Genomic DNA, 17,567 nt, shown 5'->3' on the forward strand with positions numbered 1-17,567 from the left:
GTTCACTTATATGATCTCTATTACTGTAGGGTCTGAGTACCTGCCAACTACTTAAAATTAGGAGCAAGTTTTTTCTCCCTTAGCAGCTATAGACAGCTCAGTTAGTTTTATGGAGGTTTTTTTAATGCATGTGTCTTTGTGAGAGTGGGTGTATTTGCCTGTCTGAAGTATTTACTTAGGGAGAGCAAGTTAGAAGTGAATTTTCTCATATGCGGTCAGTTCACTTGTCATGAACTGGAATGGACTATTAAACTGACTGGCTATTCAGGACCTTAGAGTCAGCCGGTTTGTTGGAAACCTTTGTGCCAGAGGAAGTTCCTAATATATAAATCTGGTGACTGATTCACGGCTCTACCAAGCTGCTCGTTTCCACAGTAACAGCCTTGTGTGACTCCATGGCCGTGTCTGCACTAGCCCCAAACTTCAAAATGGCCACGTAAATGGCCATTTTGAAGTTTACTAATGAAGCACTGAAATGCATATTCAGCGCTTCATTAGCATGCGGACAGCTGCGGCACTTCGAAATTGACGCGCCTCGCGACTCGTCCCGACGGGGCTCCTTTTCGAAAGGACCCCACCTATTTCAAAGTCCCCTTATTCCTATGAGCTGATGGGAATAAGGGGACTTCAAAGTAGGCTGGGTCCTTTTCGAAAAGGAGCCCCATCGGGACGAGCCACGTCAATTTCGAAGTGCCACAGCCGCCTGCATGCTAATGAAGCGCTGAATATGCATTTCAGCACTTCATTAGTAAACTTTGAAATGGCCATTTGCATGGCCATTTCGAAGTTGGGGGCTAGTGTAGACATAGCCCATGTGAGATAAATGGACTGAGATGAATAGAAAGCTGGCGAGGTTGTTGTAATCAATAGCTCAATGTCTGGTTGGCAGTTGGTTTCAAATGGCTTTTATTGGGAAATGTATGTAAAAAGGAAGGGAAATTGAATGAATCTGCAATTTGCCACTGTCGCCTCTTTCAGACTAACCAAAATTCTGAGATCCGTTAGAGCCGTTAACTCAAGGTGTTCAAGGCCGAAGTCCCTGAGTTATTCCACTGAAATGCTCCTAGACTAGAGTAAGGAACATTTCAATGTGAGTGAGACTAGCAGAATCAGGTCCTCTAACTTTATTTGCCATTTCACAGAGAGATGGAGTTTGCTGTTAAAGCACTGGATGTGGACTTGAGAGAGCAGTTCTATGGCCAGTTTTGTTCAGCATCTTCATTAATGACCTAGATGAGGGGATGGATTGCATCCTCAGCAAGTTTGCAGATGACAATAAGAGATGGGGGAGGTACATAGTTTGGAAGGTAGGGATAGGGTCCAGCATGACCTAGACACATTGGAGGATTGAGTTAAAAGAAATCTGATGAGGTTTAACGAGGACAAGTGCAGAGTCCTGCACTTGTGATGAAAGAATCCTAGGCAGGTTTCAAAGGGTGGGGACTGCCATCTAAGCAGCAGTTCGACAGAAAAGGACCTGGGGATTACATTGGCTGAGAAGTTGTACATGAGTTAACGGTATGCCAGTCTCCTCCGTCACCCCCACGTGTGTGTACGTACACACACACACACACACACACACACACACACACACACACACAGTTGTAGAATCCTAGGGCGGGAAGGGCCCTCAGGAGGTCATCTAGTCCAGCCCCTTGCCCAAAGCAGGATCAACCCCAGCTAAATCATCCCAGCCAGGACCATGTCCAGCTGGGACTTAACCTTAATCTCTAGGGATGGAGAATCTGCCACCTCTCTCGGTAACTCATTCCAGTGCTTAACCACCCTCCTGGTGAAGTAGTTTTTCCTAATATCTGACCTACATCTCCCCCTCTGTAACTTCAGGATGTGGATTAATTGGAGAGGGTCCAGCAGAGGACAACAAAAATGATTAGGGAGCTGGAGCACATGGCCTACAGGGAGAGACTGAGGGATTTTGGACTTGTTTGGTCTGCAGAAGTATAGAGGGATTTGATGGCAGCCTTCAACTACCTGAAGGGTGGTTCCAAAGAGGATGGGGAGAGGCTCTTCTCAGTAATGACAGATGGCAGAATGAGGAGCAATGGTCTCAAGTTGCGGTGGGGAGGTCTAGGTTGGGTATTAAGAAAGACTGTTTCACTTGGAGGGTGGTGAAGCACTGGACTGAGTCACCTAGGCTGGTGGTGAAACCTCTGTCCCTAGAGATTTTGAAATCTCACCTTGACAAAATCCTGCCTGGGATAATTTAGGTAGGGTTGGTCTTGCTTTGGGTAAGGGGTTGGACTCAATGATCTCCTGAGGCCTCTTCCAGCCCTAGGAGTCTGATTCATATTCTTCATCAGATCCTTGGCCTGTTCATCATCCTTAGCCTTCATGGAGGGTTTCTCCACATACAACACTGGTCCTTTGAACTGAGCCTACAGTACTCTTCTTTGAGTTCTAGAAGTAGAATTATTATGGGCCTAGTCTTCAATACAGCTTTAAAGAGTGTCATATTTTTTCCATGTAGTTCATGGCATATGCTTTAATATTTGTACATATGAGCCACAGTGTTGATCCTTTCATTTTAAAGGGCAATTGTTTCACTATGCATTATTTTTAAACCAAAAAGTAGTACCCAGTACCCTGTGAAATATTGCTGATATAAGTTTTTAAATATGTAAAACTTGGATCAGCACCTTCTTGTTGCTGTAATTGTTTGTCAGCATTTCCTTCCAGCAAGCTCTTTGCAGAGTGGATGGTGTCACAGGCCACGTCTTTGAGAGAACAGCCATTGTTAGTCCAACTGCAATTCATTGCTTCCTGAGGTTTCATCCATTCTCAAAGATGAGAGAGAGGAGTTTATGCACCTGTTAGGAGAAATACTGGAGATACCTAGGCAATCCGTTTAGGCATCTTTGGTTGTCTGAGATTCATAATCAAAGCCTGGCAAGGTCTTTCTCATTTTGGAGACGTTCCTGGTTGTGTAACTCTGGTGTCTCATGGGGTGATCAAAACCCTCATCTCAAAGGAGAGGTTCGTGGTTCTGAGTTGCAGATGCTAATGGTTAGTTGATCTTTTACCTTCTTTTAAACCTCTGACGACACTGTTTTTGGCAACATCCCAATTTTTCCCCAGAATTAATTTTAGCCTTTCATCTCAAACGGTTCACTATTCTTCCTTTATCTGTAGCTATCCTGTGGAACTGAACTTACGTGCTCTTCTGTATGGAAAGAGCTCTTCCTTGCTAAACTAGACCATTCTTTTCACTGCTTATTCAGCGGTTATTCATCCTGCAAGAGCCTCATTGTTAAGTGCACTGATAACTCTAACTCCCTACTACTAGTTTGGAGTCCAGCTGCACATTGGGCTTCTGGAAACAATGATCAGAAGACCATTTAGATGCATGGTGAATTATTCATTCTGTCTGTGGAAAGCATGGCTTTGGGCATGTTTGGGTAATCCTGAACTTCCAGCTGTTGCTTCAAAAAATTTGCAACCTTGCATGATTAAGAATGCAAATTCAACACGGCTATTCTATGAAGGGAATGTGTTGGAGAAGCAGGACTTAAGGTGACCACTTACTGGCAGATTAAAAAGTCTTTAAGTTTCTGCTTTCAGTTAGCCACAGGCCAGGCTAACTCTACATTCACTGCATGTGTGTAAGTCAGGGGAGGGCTGATGGGAAGAGTGTTTTATACAGGGGTTTCTGAATGCCTTTAATGGGGATGTGATTCTGTTTTTGTGTGTTTTATACAGGCACCTCACACTTCAGCTTGAGTCATTTATTAAATATGTTGAAATACACAAGTCAAAAATAGGATATGTACCTTTACAGATTTTGAGGGAACTTAGTACTCTATAGACTGATTGTATAACATAAGCTAGTATTATATGGATGTTTGTAGACACACCTACAAGCCTAAAAATAAAACAAACCAGAAAAGATAAAAGTAGGAACACTGGTGTTCCGATGCTGCAGATGTTTTCTACGTCTCCATATGTCTGGCTGAGCGCTTTCAAAGGGTTAAGTTACTAAGTTGATGGAAGTAGTTTATTGTGGCTTTGTCTGGAATCTGATAAGTGGCAAATGGACAATATACTCTGAGAGCTTAAAAGTATTAAGGCACTGGCTGTGTTTTGTAAGATTTATTATTTGTGTTGTTTTACCAGCTGTTTTTAAGCACTGCCCTAAATTAAGTTGACTGCTTGGGATTGTCTTGCAAATGTTACATCAAGCAAAGGAAATCATAATGGCAAAACTTTTTTTCTTTAAGACCTTTCATTTCATTGTCCAGAAGGTAGAGCTGTGATGTAAAATCTCTTCAGCCTGAGGGCCATATGTATTATTTTAAAAAGGTGTAAGAAGCCACAAGCAGTACTGCATGGCATATTTTCTTCCTGGTCTGCTCCAGCTGTACTGCTGCCCACATGTGTTCCTCTTCTGGGATTCTCCATATGTATAAACATTCCAGTGAATGTAGAGCTGGCATAACGAGTTCCTACATCTTCTTTGGTTGGAGCATGTCCCTTAGTAGATCACTGTGAACTTGTGTAACTTTGTGCAGCCCCTCCTTTGGGCAGGGGCAGAGAATTGGGAACCTGTAACTGGTGATGTGATTCTCGGTTTCTCTTCCTTTGAGCAGTGCTCGGTGATTGTGTGGGTTATGGAAGCTGTCCTTTACTAGGTACGCTCCGTTAGGCTCAGTCAAAGGCCTCTGAGCATCAGCAGGATTCTCACAGCCTAATGGCTGGAAGAGAACAGCCAGAGCTAGTTCCTCATTCCTTTGATATAGCAGGGAACCAGCAGGTGAACTGTTGTGTAGCTGTCAGAGTGAAAACCAGCTGCTCAGCATCTTCCTGGTGAAGTGGTGGGAGGCATGTGAGTTAGGCCTCAAAGGTACTGAAAAAAACTGGGTCCCAACTATATAAAGATTGGGAAAAGCCTGCTTTAGCTGATCTAGTACAGATGTGCTAAATCAACTGCTGATTGCATTTGCATAGACTATGGTACTCTACCTGAAAGAGAAGTATAGGGAGGCATGGTAGTTCAGTCTAAGGTACGTCAGCTCCAGTTGCATACCTTAGTTTGATGCTACCCCTTAGTGTAGACCTGCTGGCCTAAGAATAGAAATGCTCAATACCAGCTTCAGAAAGTTGCATGGATAAAAACATTTAATTTGCAGATAATGGAATATCTTGTACCTGTGAATGGGTGACCAATGAATATCCAATGTCTTAGTATGATAAGTAGGGACAATATTTTCATGAGTCTGCTTTTTTCCAGGTGCTAGAAGGCTAATTTCTCAGGGGATAGGTTACTTTTTCTCCCCGCCCCCAACTACTGTGGATGCTCTCTATGATTTAGAATACTGAAGTGTCATGATATGACTAGTACTGCTCCTTCATGCTGATGGTGAAAGTTATTTGGTGGCTAGCAAGTGTTAAATTAATTTTGAGAGTTTATCTCTGCTTGCTTGGCTAATTATGACTTGACACTTCTGATTTTGTGATTTGGCAGCACGACAGAAAGTCCTTTCTGAAAACCTCAGATTGATTTCACTCTCAGCCACCTAACCATGATACTAATTTCTTGAATTGCTGAGCTTTTATCATTTGAAGCCTATACAGAGGCTCATAACACATCTTCTTAAGGGAAAGCATTGGAGCAGAGGGATGTGTATTTTCTCCTATTAACTTTAGTTCTAGAACTAAATCCATGTGCTTGTTTTTTCCTCCCCTACCCTCTGCCTTTCTCCCTCTCCTTTTAATGTGGTAGTTATGCAGTTGGTTAAAAACTGTCTGTTGCATGTGGGTATCTGAACTGTGCTTTAACACTGGCCTGAAAAGCTGATTTCCCCCCCACCCCCCTTTAGCAGTGAGACGTCTGTAGTAAACTTTCATACCCAGCAGTCCTGGAACCAGCAGGTTGCTGGCTATGAAAGTATCACGGATAATAGAGAGGGATCCCTTGTCACCAGAGAACTGCCTCTGCCTCCGCAGCCTGCTCTGCACTCCCTGCTGGGGCTCGGCAGCTCAGGCCCCAGCCCATGGGCCTGCATGAGGAGGGGGAGGGACTGGCTCCCCGGGCTCTGGCCACCGTCCCGCTGCGCTCCTCCCCCAGCTCTCAGAGCCACCAGTGACTGAAGCTCTAGCACGTGCTGCCGCATGGGAGGTGGGTAGGGCTGGCTCAGTGTGCTCTGCCCACTCGCCCCCACTGCCCTCCCTCTGGGGTTAAGCAGCCCCCAGTGGCTGAAGCCCCAGCTGGTGTTGCCACACCTAGAGGCTGGCATGCGGTGGAGGGATGCTTCCCTCCCCCCCCAACTCTCCACCCCATTGGCAACAGCAGTTGCTGAGGAGCCCTGGAGCCTCCGCAGCCCTGGCCCAGGGAGGGATGAGGGGAACAGGCAATGCAGTAGCTTGCTCTTGGCTCCCCCCCACATGTGCCAGCACCAGTCCCTTCTTAAGAAGGGGAAGCAACATCAATGGTTGGGGGTGGGAAAGGATCCCTTTATTGCCTGCAGGTAGCACAGCCACCTGGAAAAGGAGACCTCGGCACCAGGAGAGCGCCTTGTGGGAGTGCTAGTTATCTGAGAGTACCGGTTGATTCAATACCAGTTACAAGAGAGTTTACTGCATGTTGGTTCAGTTGTAACTCCTGGGGAAGCAAATTGCCTGGTTCAGTCGCGCGCATCTAGGTTGGTTTTTATTCTCTACGTCTTACCTTGAATTGTTTTTCCTGATTCCAAAATGTTCTCCTCAAATATGAAGACTTTGCAGAATGAAATTCAGCCTCTAACAAAATAAATTACTGTTGCCAATAAAAACTTTGCAGTGAAGGTTGATTGGTGCTAGTCTTTCACCTTACAACATGAAAACAAAATATATATCCAAGCCAAGCAAATACTAGTCAGGCTCAAAAGTAACATTCCTAGTGAGACTGGAGCCAGGCACTCACTTAGATGATTCCCTCACTCCCCTTGTATTTTATTGCCTTATTAACTCTTTGACTGTTTTGAGATTGGAAGCTATGTATTCCTTTGATTCCTTTTAGGTTTTCTGGCCAAGTTTGTGAAATACTTTGCTAAAAAAGTGTCATCGTGTTTGCTTAGATTTTGGGTGTACATTTCCACGTAATACATCCTGTATCCCTGTGGTGTGCTCTCCAGGCACTCAGAATGCACTCTGCCCTGGCATGGGAGAGCTCTGCTGGAGTTAGTCTGTGCAGTTGCAATATCTCTGCCTTACCAGCAGTCTCCACTTAGAGTTCCCCAGAGACTTCTTTGTGCACATACAGTACCTCTCACAGGGCACTTACAGACATTGTCTGCTGGCTGCAGAGCAGTGTACCCGCTAGCCTGGCTCCGAGAGGGTACGCGCTCTACCTTAAATCCCAGCACTAAGCTGACTTACAGTAAAACTAAGAATAAGCTTTTACTAATTAAGAACGTAGGTTTAAATGATACTATGCAGAGAGAACAGAAAATGGCTGGAAGTAAGGCAAAGAGCGTGGTTTCTAAAACTCAGTTCTAGCAGGTTGTCTTTACCAAAACAAATCAAGTCACCTGCACCTCTAGCAGGCAAGAGTATCCAGTGTTGGGAGTCAGAGATGTTGTTTCCTTTGTTCCCCGTGAGATGGATCACTAGAATGTCTTTGCTCCCTGGTCATAAACTGATTTAAAGGAGACTAGTGCATGGTTATGTGTTACAATTATGAATCTATTGGATTTGCCTCAGGAACCAAGAAAAAAGCTACCTCCGGGCTAAGGGCTCCCTAGTGAGCTCACCAAGCTGTTTCCTTCACTGCTTGTTTGCTTTGGTTATCTCATATGTAAATGTACATTCATTGTGTATGGCTTACAGAGTTTGTCCTAGATAGGTAAACCCACAGTTCTTTGTCTAAGGCACACTTGTCTATCCTCTGCCTCCTAAACATATTTTAAGATCTCATTTCCAGCACACCTATTCTTAGACACCTATCATACAAGCATCACTCAGTAATAGTCATGATCAGTGTCTCACCATTTTCTGAACTCGCTTACTCAGTCCACTTGTACAGTATATTGTGTACAATCAGTTAATTCAGTTCCTGTTTCTTTGGGGACAAGTATCGGAGAGGTAGCCGAGTTAGTCTGTATCTTCAAAAACAACAAGAAGTCCTGTGGTACCTTATAGAGTAACAGATATTTTGGAGCATGAGCTTTCATGGGCAAAGACCCTCTTTGTCAGATACATGAGAGGAGGGGTTTCAGAGGAGGATTTAAAGAGGGAGTCTCAGTAAAGGGGAGGGCGATATCACAGGACCTCACATCAACCACATGTGCCATCAATGCCCCACTGCAATTTACATTGGTCAGACTGGACAGTCTGTACGTAAAAGAATAAATGGACGTCAGTCGGACATCCGGAACGGTAGCACACTAAAACTTGTAGAACACTCCAGTCTCCCTGGACACTCGGTGACAGATTTAAAAGTAGAAGTCCTACAACAAAAAAAATTCAAAAATAAAATGGAGAGAGAGAGATCTCTGAGCAGCAATTCATTTGCAAATTTGACTCTATCAACCGAGGATTGAATAGACACTAGGAGCAGTTGGCCCTTTACAAAAGCAGTTTCTCCTCTCTTGATGTTCACAACTCCACATGAAGTGCTGATAATGGGCCATATCTACCCTGACTGAATAGACCTTGTCAGCGCTGGCCCTTCCCTTTACAGAGACTCCCTCTCTAAATCCTCCTCTGAAACCCCCTCACTCACGCATCTGATGAAGCGGGTCTTTGCTCACTAAAGCTTACGCTCCAAAATATCTGTTAGTATATAAGGTGCCACAGGGCTGCTTCTTGTTTTTTCTTTGAAGTTCAGCTCCCCTGTTTTCTGCTCAAGGTGTCTGGACGCAGATTGTCACAACAAGCACAAATCTCTTTTCAAATGTGGCATGCACTGAATTGTCAAAAGCAGAACACTCTTATTAATGTATTTCAGGATTGTGGTTTATGTTCATATTGAATTGTTTCTTAAAATGAGTAACAAAGCTGTCAACTACATATATTTTTAAATGCAAAAGATTTTTATGTTTAAGCATCCTTTAGGGGCAATGCTTTTTTATTGGATCTAATTTTTTCACTCAAAGCTTGGTAGAAGGATGAAGTTAACCTAAGAGGAATAGTTCTTCAGTTTGTGCAATAATAAAGTATTTCCAGATATAAATAAATGTGCCGTTTTAGGAGAGGGACAACTCTGACTTCTAGGTTGACAAAAATGAGATTTTTCTTTATTATTGGACATTTCAGTATTATTTGACCAAGAAACCTAAAAACCTAACACTGTTGTCTTTGGACTAAAAGAGAAAGTTGTGATATATAGTAGAGGTCATCGAGTCCAGCCCCATGCTTAAAGCAGGATCAGTCCGAACTAAGTAGTTTTTCCTAATATCCAACTTATTCCTCTCCTGTAACTTCAGACCATTACTCCTTGTCCTGCCATCTGACCACGGAGAACAGTTTCTCTCCATCCTCTTCAGAGCTCTCCTTCAGGAAATTGAAAGCTGCTATTAAATCACCCCTCAGTCTTTCTTCTGCAAAGCAAATAAGCCCAAATCCCGGAGCCGCCTCTCATAGGTCATGTGCTCCAGTCCCCTAATCAATTTTGTTGCCCTCCACTGGACCTGCTCCAACACATCAGCATCCTTTCTGTATTGGGGGGCCCAAAACTGGATGCAGTACTCCAGATGTGGCCTCACCAGTGTTGAATAGAGGGTAACCACTTCTCTAGATCTGCTCGAAATGTTCCTCCTAATGCACCCTATTATGCCATTGGCCTACTTGGCTACAAGGGTACTCTGTTCAGTCATATCCAGCCTTTCATCCACCTTAATCCCTAGGTCCTTTTCTGCTGTGCTGCTGCTTAGCCAGTCAGTCCCCAGCCTATAACAATGCTTGGGATTCTTCCATCCCAAGTGCAGGACTCTACACTTCTTGTTGAACTGCATGAGATTTCTTTTGGCATAATCCTCCAGTTTATCCAGGTAATTCTGGAGCCTATCTCTCCCCCTAGCTTTGTGTCCTCTGCAAACTTGCTGAGGGTGCAATCCAGTCCCTCATCCAGGTCATTAATAAAGATGTTGAACAACACTGGGTCGCAGAACCGAGCCTTGGGGCCCTCCACATGAAACCAACAGCCATCTAGATAATGAGCCATTGACCACTATCTGTTGGGCCTGACCATCAAGACAGCTTTCTATCCATCTTATAATCCATGGATTCAATCCATGTTTCCTTAATTTATGGGCAAGAACGTTGTGGGAGACCGTATCAAGAGTTCCAGAAACCTCATGTTAAACAGCCCCTGGTGTTAGGGAGAACGACATCACTATGACAAGGCTGGTGAAAGTTCCTTTTGAGACTTTTCAGTTTCTGTGAGTTTAATTGTGTCATATGGAAGATTGTTTTCTTGCTGAGAGTCATTTCAGCTCCTAGTGAGAGTGAGCTTCAAAATGTTGTGACTGATCAGTCGGTGTGGAATCACCAAAAAGTCATTTGCACGGCTGTGAGAAAGTTCCACTCTGTTAAATCTGTTGTCCTGCCAAGATTTGTCATACCCTCTGTTCCTCTCCCCATGAGGTCCTTTTCATGTGCTGAGTGTCAAAAGGCTCTTGGGGCACTGACCGCACTCAATTCCTTGCTTTTCACACCAGCCAGCTGGGTATTGCTATTACTGTATCGGTGTCTGTCTTCTCACTTGGCTGGTCAGGAGCTAGAAGACTATAAGAACATAAAAATGGCCGTTAGGCTCAGATCAGTGGTTTCTGACAGTGTTCGGTGCCAGATGCTCAAGGGCAAACCTACAGAGCAGGTCAAATCTCGAATGATCTGTCCCATTGACACATCTCGGCTTCTGTCAGTCAGAAGTTTAAGTGGCCTCGGAACACTAGGTTGATCCCTGATCATCTTGGTGAATAGCCATTGATGGACCAGTCCATAAACTTACCTAATTCTTTGTTGAACCCAGTTTTGGGTCTTCAAACATCCCCCAGCAATGAATTCATAAGATAATTGCGTTTCTTGCTGAAGTGCTTCTGTATGTTTTGTTTTACCTGTTGCCTATTTCATTGGGTGATCCCTGGTTCTTGTGGGATGAGAAGGTATAAATGCACTTCCTTAATCCCTTTCTCTAAACCATTGAGTTCATAGACCTTTATCATTTTCCCCCTTTAGGTTTCTCTTTTCCAAATTCATCAGTCCCAGCCTTTTTAATCTCTCCTTGGATGGTGGTAGTTCCTTAACTCTGACAATTGTTATTGACCTTCTGTATACATTTCTCATTTCTAATGTCCTTTTTGAGATGGCTGAGCCAGAACTGAATGCAGTATTCAAGATGTGGGGGTACCATGGATTTATATCAGTGTTGCTCACACCTCTGTTTCAGGAGCCCAATTTGTGATCAGCATTCCCCAAAAGAGCCACAGCAGTGTGAATTGGAATTCATTGTTTTCATAGTTAAACAGTATGATAAGGGAAATATTTTCTATGTGTACTCTCATAGCAAAATGTCTGACCCAAGTTATGTTATCTACTGTAGTTTGTTAATAACACAGTAAAAGCATTCTGATTAGTAAATAAGTTAGAGTGGTTAATAATTAAATCATTGTTTTAATGTTGGACTGCAAAGAGCCCCAGGAGACACATTTAAAGAACTACTTGTGTGGTGCGGGCCTCAGTCTGTCACTGATGCATACAGTGGTATTAGGGTATCTTCTGGCTTATCTTTCCCTTTCTTAGTGGTTCTTCATATTGTATTCACTTTTTTTGGCTGCTTCTGTGTACTGAGTGGGTGTTTTCTGAACTATCCATACTGTTTCCAAGATCTTTCTTGAGTGTAATAGCTGATAAGGGTCCCAGCCATTTGTATGTATGATTGGAATTATGCACTACTCTGCATTTATCAGCATCAGATTTCTTCTGCCATTTTGTTGCCCAGTCATCCAGTTTTGTGAGATCCCCTTTGTGAATGTTGTCTACTCTGGATTTAACTGTCTTAATTTTTGTAACGGGTGCTTGCTTCGCCATGTCACTGTTCTCTCCTTTTTTCCATATCATTTGACTTTTGAGTAGCAGTGGTCTTAGCATACATCTCTGGGGACCCTGCTATTAATCCCTCTCCAAAGTGCAAACTGACCATTTATTCCTACTTTTTATTTCCAATCTTTTAACCATTGTCCATGAGAAGACCTTTCCATTACTGCTTAATTTGCTGAGGAGACTTTGAGAGCTCTTTTACTTGATTTTCAGAGGGTCTGACACTATAGTCACTGGATCACCTTTGGTCCACTCAGTTGATCCTTTCAAAAAATTTTTAATAGATTGGTAAGCCAGATTTCCCTTTACAGAAGCCATGCTTATCTACATGTCAAAGTATGTTCAATACAGTAGTTTTATCTAGCTTGCTTGGTATGCCTGTAATTGCTAGGATTGCCTCTGGTGCCTTTTTTAAAAAATTGGTGTCGCATCAGTTATCTGCTAGTCACCTGGTACACAGGTTGATTTAGCAATAGGTTGTATATAGCACAGTTAGAAATTGAACTGCAGAATTCCTTCAGAACTCTTTGGTGAATGCTCTTGTCCTGGTGACTTTTTACTGTTTAAATTAATTAAATTTTTTCTAAGCCATCTCTGTTGACCATCTCGATCTGGGACAGTCCCTCACATTTCTCCTCTCCCCAAAAGAATATCTCAAGTCTGGGAATCTCCCTCACATCCTCTGCAGTGAAGACTGATGCACAGAATTTAATTAGTTTCTGCTTGTTTTCCTTAACTACGCATTAGCATCTGTGTCATCAAGTGGCCTCACGTTTGGCCAGCATCCTGTTTCTGACGTAATTTTAAAAAATTACTGTCGTGTGTGTGTGTGTGTGTGTGTGTGTCCCTTACTAGTTGCTCTGGAGATTCTTTTTGGCCTACTTAATTGTACACTTTTGCCAGAGTTTATGCTTAGTTCTGTTTTTCCTCAGTAAGTGTTGGCTTCCAGTTTTTAACATGTCTTTTGATCTCTAACAGCCATTTTTACTCAGTTTGGCTAGGGTGACATTGTTTTAGTCCTCTTACTGGTTTAGATTTTTTTATTTGGGGCACATGTATTGTTTGATCTTCTGTTGTGGAGTTTTGAAATGGTTTCCATGCAGCTTGCAGGCATTTCACTCTTGTGCCTGTTCCTTTTTAATTTCCATTTAACTTACCACCTTATTTTTATGAAGTTTTCATTTTGAAGTTAAATGCTACTATGGTGAGTTTCTTTGGCATTTTTCCCTGTATAGGGATGTTAAATTTAATTTCATTATGGTTACCATTACTGAGTTGTTCAGCTGTTCTATTGTTGGACTAGAAGACCTATGCCGCTTCCAGGACTAGCTGCTCCAAGAGGCAATTGTTAATGGTTTCCAGAAATTTTATCTCCATATCCCATCCTGATGTGATGTTCTCAGTCAATATGGAGATAGTTGCAATCCCCCTTTATTGGTGGTGGTGGTTGGGTATTTTTGTAGCAGCTTCCTAGCATGATACAGGTAGACTCGAGTGAAGACTGTAGAGTGAGAATTTTGATTCCCTGGTGTCTTCAAAGAAACAGAATTGCAGGTAAATAATTTTCCCTTGCTGCCTTTTGCAGCTTCCAGTGATTGTATTCTTAGGTTTTTCGTTGTTACACATTTCATTTACCAAAATATACTCCACAAACTTTTGGCCAAATACATTTAATAGATAATTCCTGTTGTATTTTAACTTCAGTAAGTAACTTGTGGACATTTCAAAGTACTCTTAATTTTTGTTCTGATGCAGCTTCCAGGTGGGAGTCTCCCTCAATACGTGAAGACATGCAGCCAGAAATATGGATTGCACAGGAACTGCGGCGTATTGGAGATGAGTTTAATGCTTCCTATTGCCCGAGAAGGGTAAGATATTTTTTTTTTTTTTTTTTTTTTTTTGTTTCCTTGTATGCCAACTTTGAAGGAAACATAATTTCAGAAAATTTGTCTTGCTGCAAAAATTTAATGTTCTCAAATGTACAGAGAGGTGTGTAACAAACATTTATGTATAGATGTGTAATACTTCAGGGAGGCATTAGCACCACCCAGCTACCCTCATGCTAACTCAAATAGCATAATTAGGTTAAGTATTCCATCCCTCAGCAGACTAATGTGCTGTGTGCCACAGGCTGAGAACAGCAAAGAGATACACTGGTGCTCAGGGCTCCTGTTACCTAAATGAGAGATGAGATGTCAGTGGTGACTTGGATTTTTAACTGACTTTCATGAATGGTAAGTCAGCATAACACAAGAATATTATATAAAATTTTAGTTGTCCTTAACTTGACTTTCATTTGGGAGGCTCTCAGTGTCTGTCTCAGTGCAATCTGTTCTTCTCCCAGTCCGCCACTTGACCTGTCCTCATCTTCTGTGCCATCTCTGTATACTTGTATTTCTCTCCTGGATGTTGCTAATAATTTTGTGTGGAGTACTTTGCTTAGTAGCAAGTACCACAGCTGCACTAACAGTCTGAAGCAAAATCTTTTCCTAGCTATTTTAATTTTTCTTTGGTTGTTTTTAATGGCAGAAGCTGATGGAAAGGACTTGCTTTCTTGTTTCCTGGACAATCCTATCCCTGTTGGGGGAGGGAGGTTTCTTTTCCCTATGTTCATTTTACATGCCATCGCATCATAAGAGCGCATAGTCCTAGATTCACCCCCCAGAGAATTCTGCCTGGCATAAGCATTGAGCAAGGGATATTACATGTGATATTCTATACCATGTTGTCTTGTGCTCACACTTTGGCTTTTTCTTTGAGGTTTATGCACTGGTGGAATTTGGTTTTGAAGTGAGTGTTGACTTCTTTTCACTGTAGGCTTCTCATGTCTCAGTGGGTATAGGCCTACATTATGCAGTACTACTTCTCTGATTGTGGTTAGAATCAGATCTTTTACAAGACCATTCACCGGGTGCATTCATTTATCTTGTCATCCTATCTCCTGGCTTCCAATAAAGCCCCCTCTGTGGTCTCCACAATATGGATTCAACACTGGTTTTTGAAAATTGAGCCAAAACAGGTCAAAGAAATATTGTTCCAAGGTAGCTAACTCAAGGCTGGTGTCCTATTATGCATGGTAAATACATTATATTCATTTTTATAATATGCCCTAAGATGTATAATGGGGTAGAATTGGACCTCTAAGTTTAATTCCTGGTTAAAAACACAAAGGGCTTTTAACTTGCAAACTAGAACATATTTCTTCCATGAGCCAACTTTTCGTAGACAGTGAAGGCATTAATATAAATAGATGAAAATTGATTCTTCTACTGGTCCAGCTATGAGGATTCAAATAAACCAGGCTCTTAGTGCTATAATTAAAAGTTCAAGTTTGGGAAAAACAATCTTAATTGGGCATTTTGACACTGAGGGACTCATGGGTAATGATTGAATGCCATGAAGTCGTAAAATTTGTTTTTATATGCTGGTCTCCTTATAGCCATTTTGGTCCATTGATATTAGAGAAACCAGGTGAGTGGAATAATATCTCTTATTGGACCAACTTCTGTTGGTGAAAGATACAAACTCACAGAGTACCTGAAGAAGTACTTTCTGTAAGTTTAGAAGCTTGTTTCCCACCCATAGCAGTTGTTCCAATAAAATGTTGTTGTGCCTCATCTACCTCAACTCCATCCTGGCCGTGTCTACACTAGCCAAAAACTTCGAAATGGCCATGCAAATGGCCATTTTGAAGTTTACTAATGAAGCGCTGAAATACATATTCAGCGCCTCATTAGAATGCGGGCAGCCGCGGCACTTCGAAATTGACGTGGCTCACCGCTGCGCGGCTCGTCCAGACAGGGCTCCTTTTCAAAAGGACCCCAGCTACTTCGAAGTCCCCTTATTCCTATGAGCAGATGGGAATAAGGGAATTTCAAAGTAGCCGGGGTCCTTTGGAAAAGGAGCCCTGTCTGGACGAGCCGCACGGTGGTGAGCTGCGTCAATTTTGAAGTGCCGCGGCCGCCCGCATGCTAATGAGGCTTCATTAGTAAACTTCGAAATGGCCATTTGCATGGCCAGGGCTAGTGTAGACATAGCCCCTGATAGCTGTGACCATTAAGAAATTGGCTTATATAAATAAAATAAAATGATATGTATATCATTCATTAAGATGTTGAAATTGAAAATGATGCTATCAACTGCAGCTATTGAGTAAACAAACTTGCAGGGGCAGAGTGAGCTAGTGGACAGGTCTCTATACTAGGAATGAGGACATGTGGGTTTCATTCTCCGCCACTGCTCTTAAAAACACTTCACATTTGTACCTCTTTCCCCATCAGTAAAATGGGGACTGTGATATCTAGCCTCTTTTGTAAGCACCTTTTGAGAAGTACACATATAAAGCTATATTACAGCTACGTACTACTTCTGTAGTGTGTTATTAAATTCTTGCTCTGATAAATCCAGAATGGACTGATTTTTACATCGCCAGTTTTAATCACAATTTCAGTTGGCAAATGGGACATATTAAAATGAATCCTGTTTCGTATTTATGCTTTTTATTAGATTTCCTGTAGAAATGCTGATTCATGCTGATTGGTAACAATTAAAACATGTTTTGCAACTAAATATATCCTCTACACTAAATCTGGAACTTGTTTTTGTTAACCAGGAGGCTACGCTAGTTGCTGAATATGCCTCTGTTTAAGCAATTGTATAGCTAAATATATATTTATTGAGGTTATTCCTTGTTTTGCATTTTTGTGTTCTAAAATTTACTAGATAATTTTATGCATGATTTGTATCAAATTGCAGTTGGATGGAAATGGGAATTTAAAATTGATCAGGACCCTCCATTTGAAAATGGTTACAATAGTTATGGCTAATAAAAACATGATGCATATGTAAGAGACGGTTATTTGAAAACATGTTTAGCATTTGAAATGAAGTGATCAAGCTAAGTATTTGCGGTGAGTGAATTGAACTGAATTCTGGTTACCATGTCCTTCGAGGTTTCAGAACTAGTAAGTAGATCTTATCCTCACATCTTGTTTCTATTGAAATATTTGAAGATGAAAACAAGCTTTCCTGCTTCTTCAGATCCAAGTTGCTTTTTTCACATTTTAATGGAACCAGGAGAATAGAATGAAATGATGAAAATAGTCTGCCCAAAGTTGGTTCAGCACTAAAACAAACTTTGGTTTAGCTTGTTAAACTCTGCTTAGGCAGTGGTTTCTACCAGATGAGTAGTTGCTTTAAAACACTTGGGGGTAAATTAAGTAGTGCTTGACTAGGGTTCTATTTTGTTAATTATTTTAAAAGATACCAGTTGTCACAATTACAGATTTAATTTGAAATAGGTTCTCAAACACCAAAAAATGTACTGAAATTTTATTTTTTTTAAATTGGAAAGTGGGACTGACTTTTTAAATCTACTCTGGGTGAGCCTTTGTGAAACCATCATCATAATCAAGTTACTACACAAGTCACCTGATACCAAAGATAGTTTTGGATTCTAGAGGGTACTGGATAATTTTACTCATCTGTGCAAGGATAGTATAATTATCCTGTGGTATTTCAGCTTGTCCCATTCC

General features: G+C 41.9%; 1 protein-coding gene across 6 annotated transcripts in view; it reads left to right on the top strand.

Annotated features, from left to right (window-relative positions):
* BCL2L11 (BCL2 like 11) overlaps window positions 1-17,567 on the top strand; it is a 60,805-nt gene that overhangs the window by 20,457 nt on the left and 22,781 nt on the right. For all 6 annotated transcript variants that reach the window (XM_074989222.1, XM_074989215.1, XM_074989216.1 and 3 more), the window contains one exon: window positions 13,789-13,901. In XM_074989222.1, coding sequence (XP_074845323.1) covers window positions 13,789-13,901 — 113 coding nt within the window. The remainder of the gene's footprint in view (window positions 1-13,788; window positions 13,902-17,567) is intronic.

This window comes from Carettochelys insculpta, chromosome 3 (assembly GCF_033958435.1).
Source record: "Carettochelys insculpta isolate YL-2023 chromosome 3, ASM3395843v1, whole genome shotgun sequence".
NCBI lineage: Eukaryota > Metazoa > Chordata > Testudines > Carettochelyidae > Carettochelys > Carettochelys insculpta.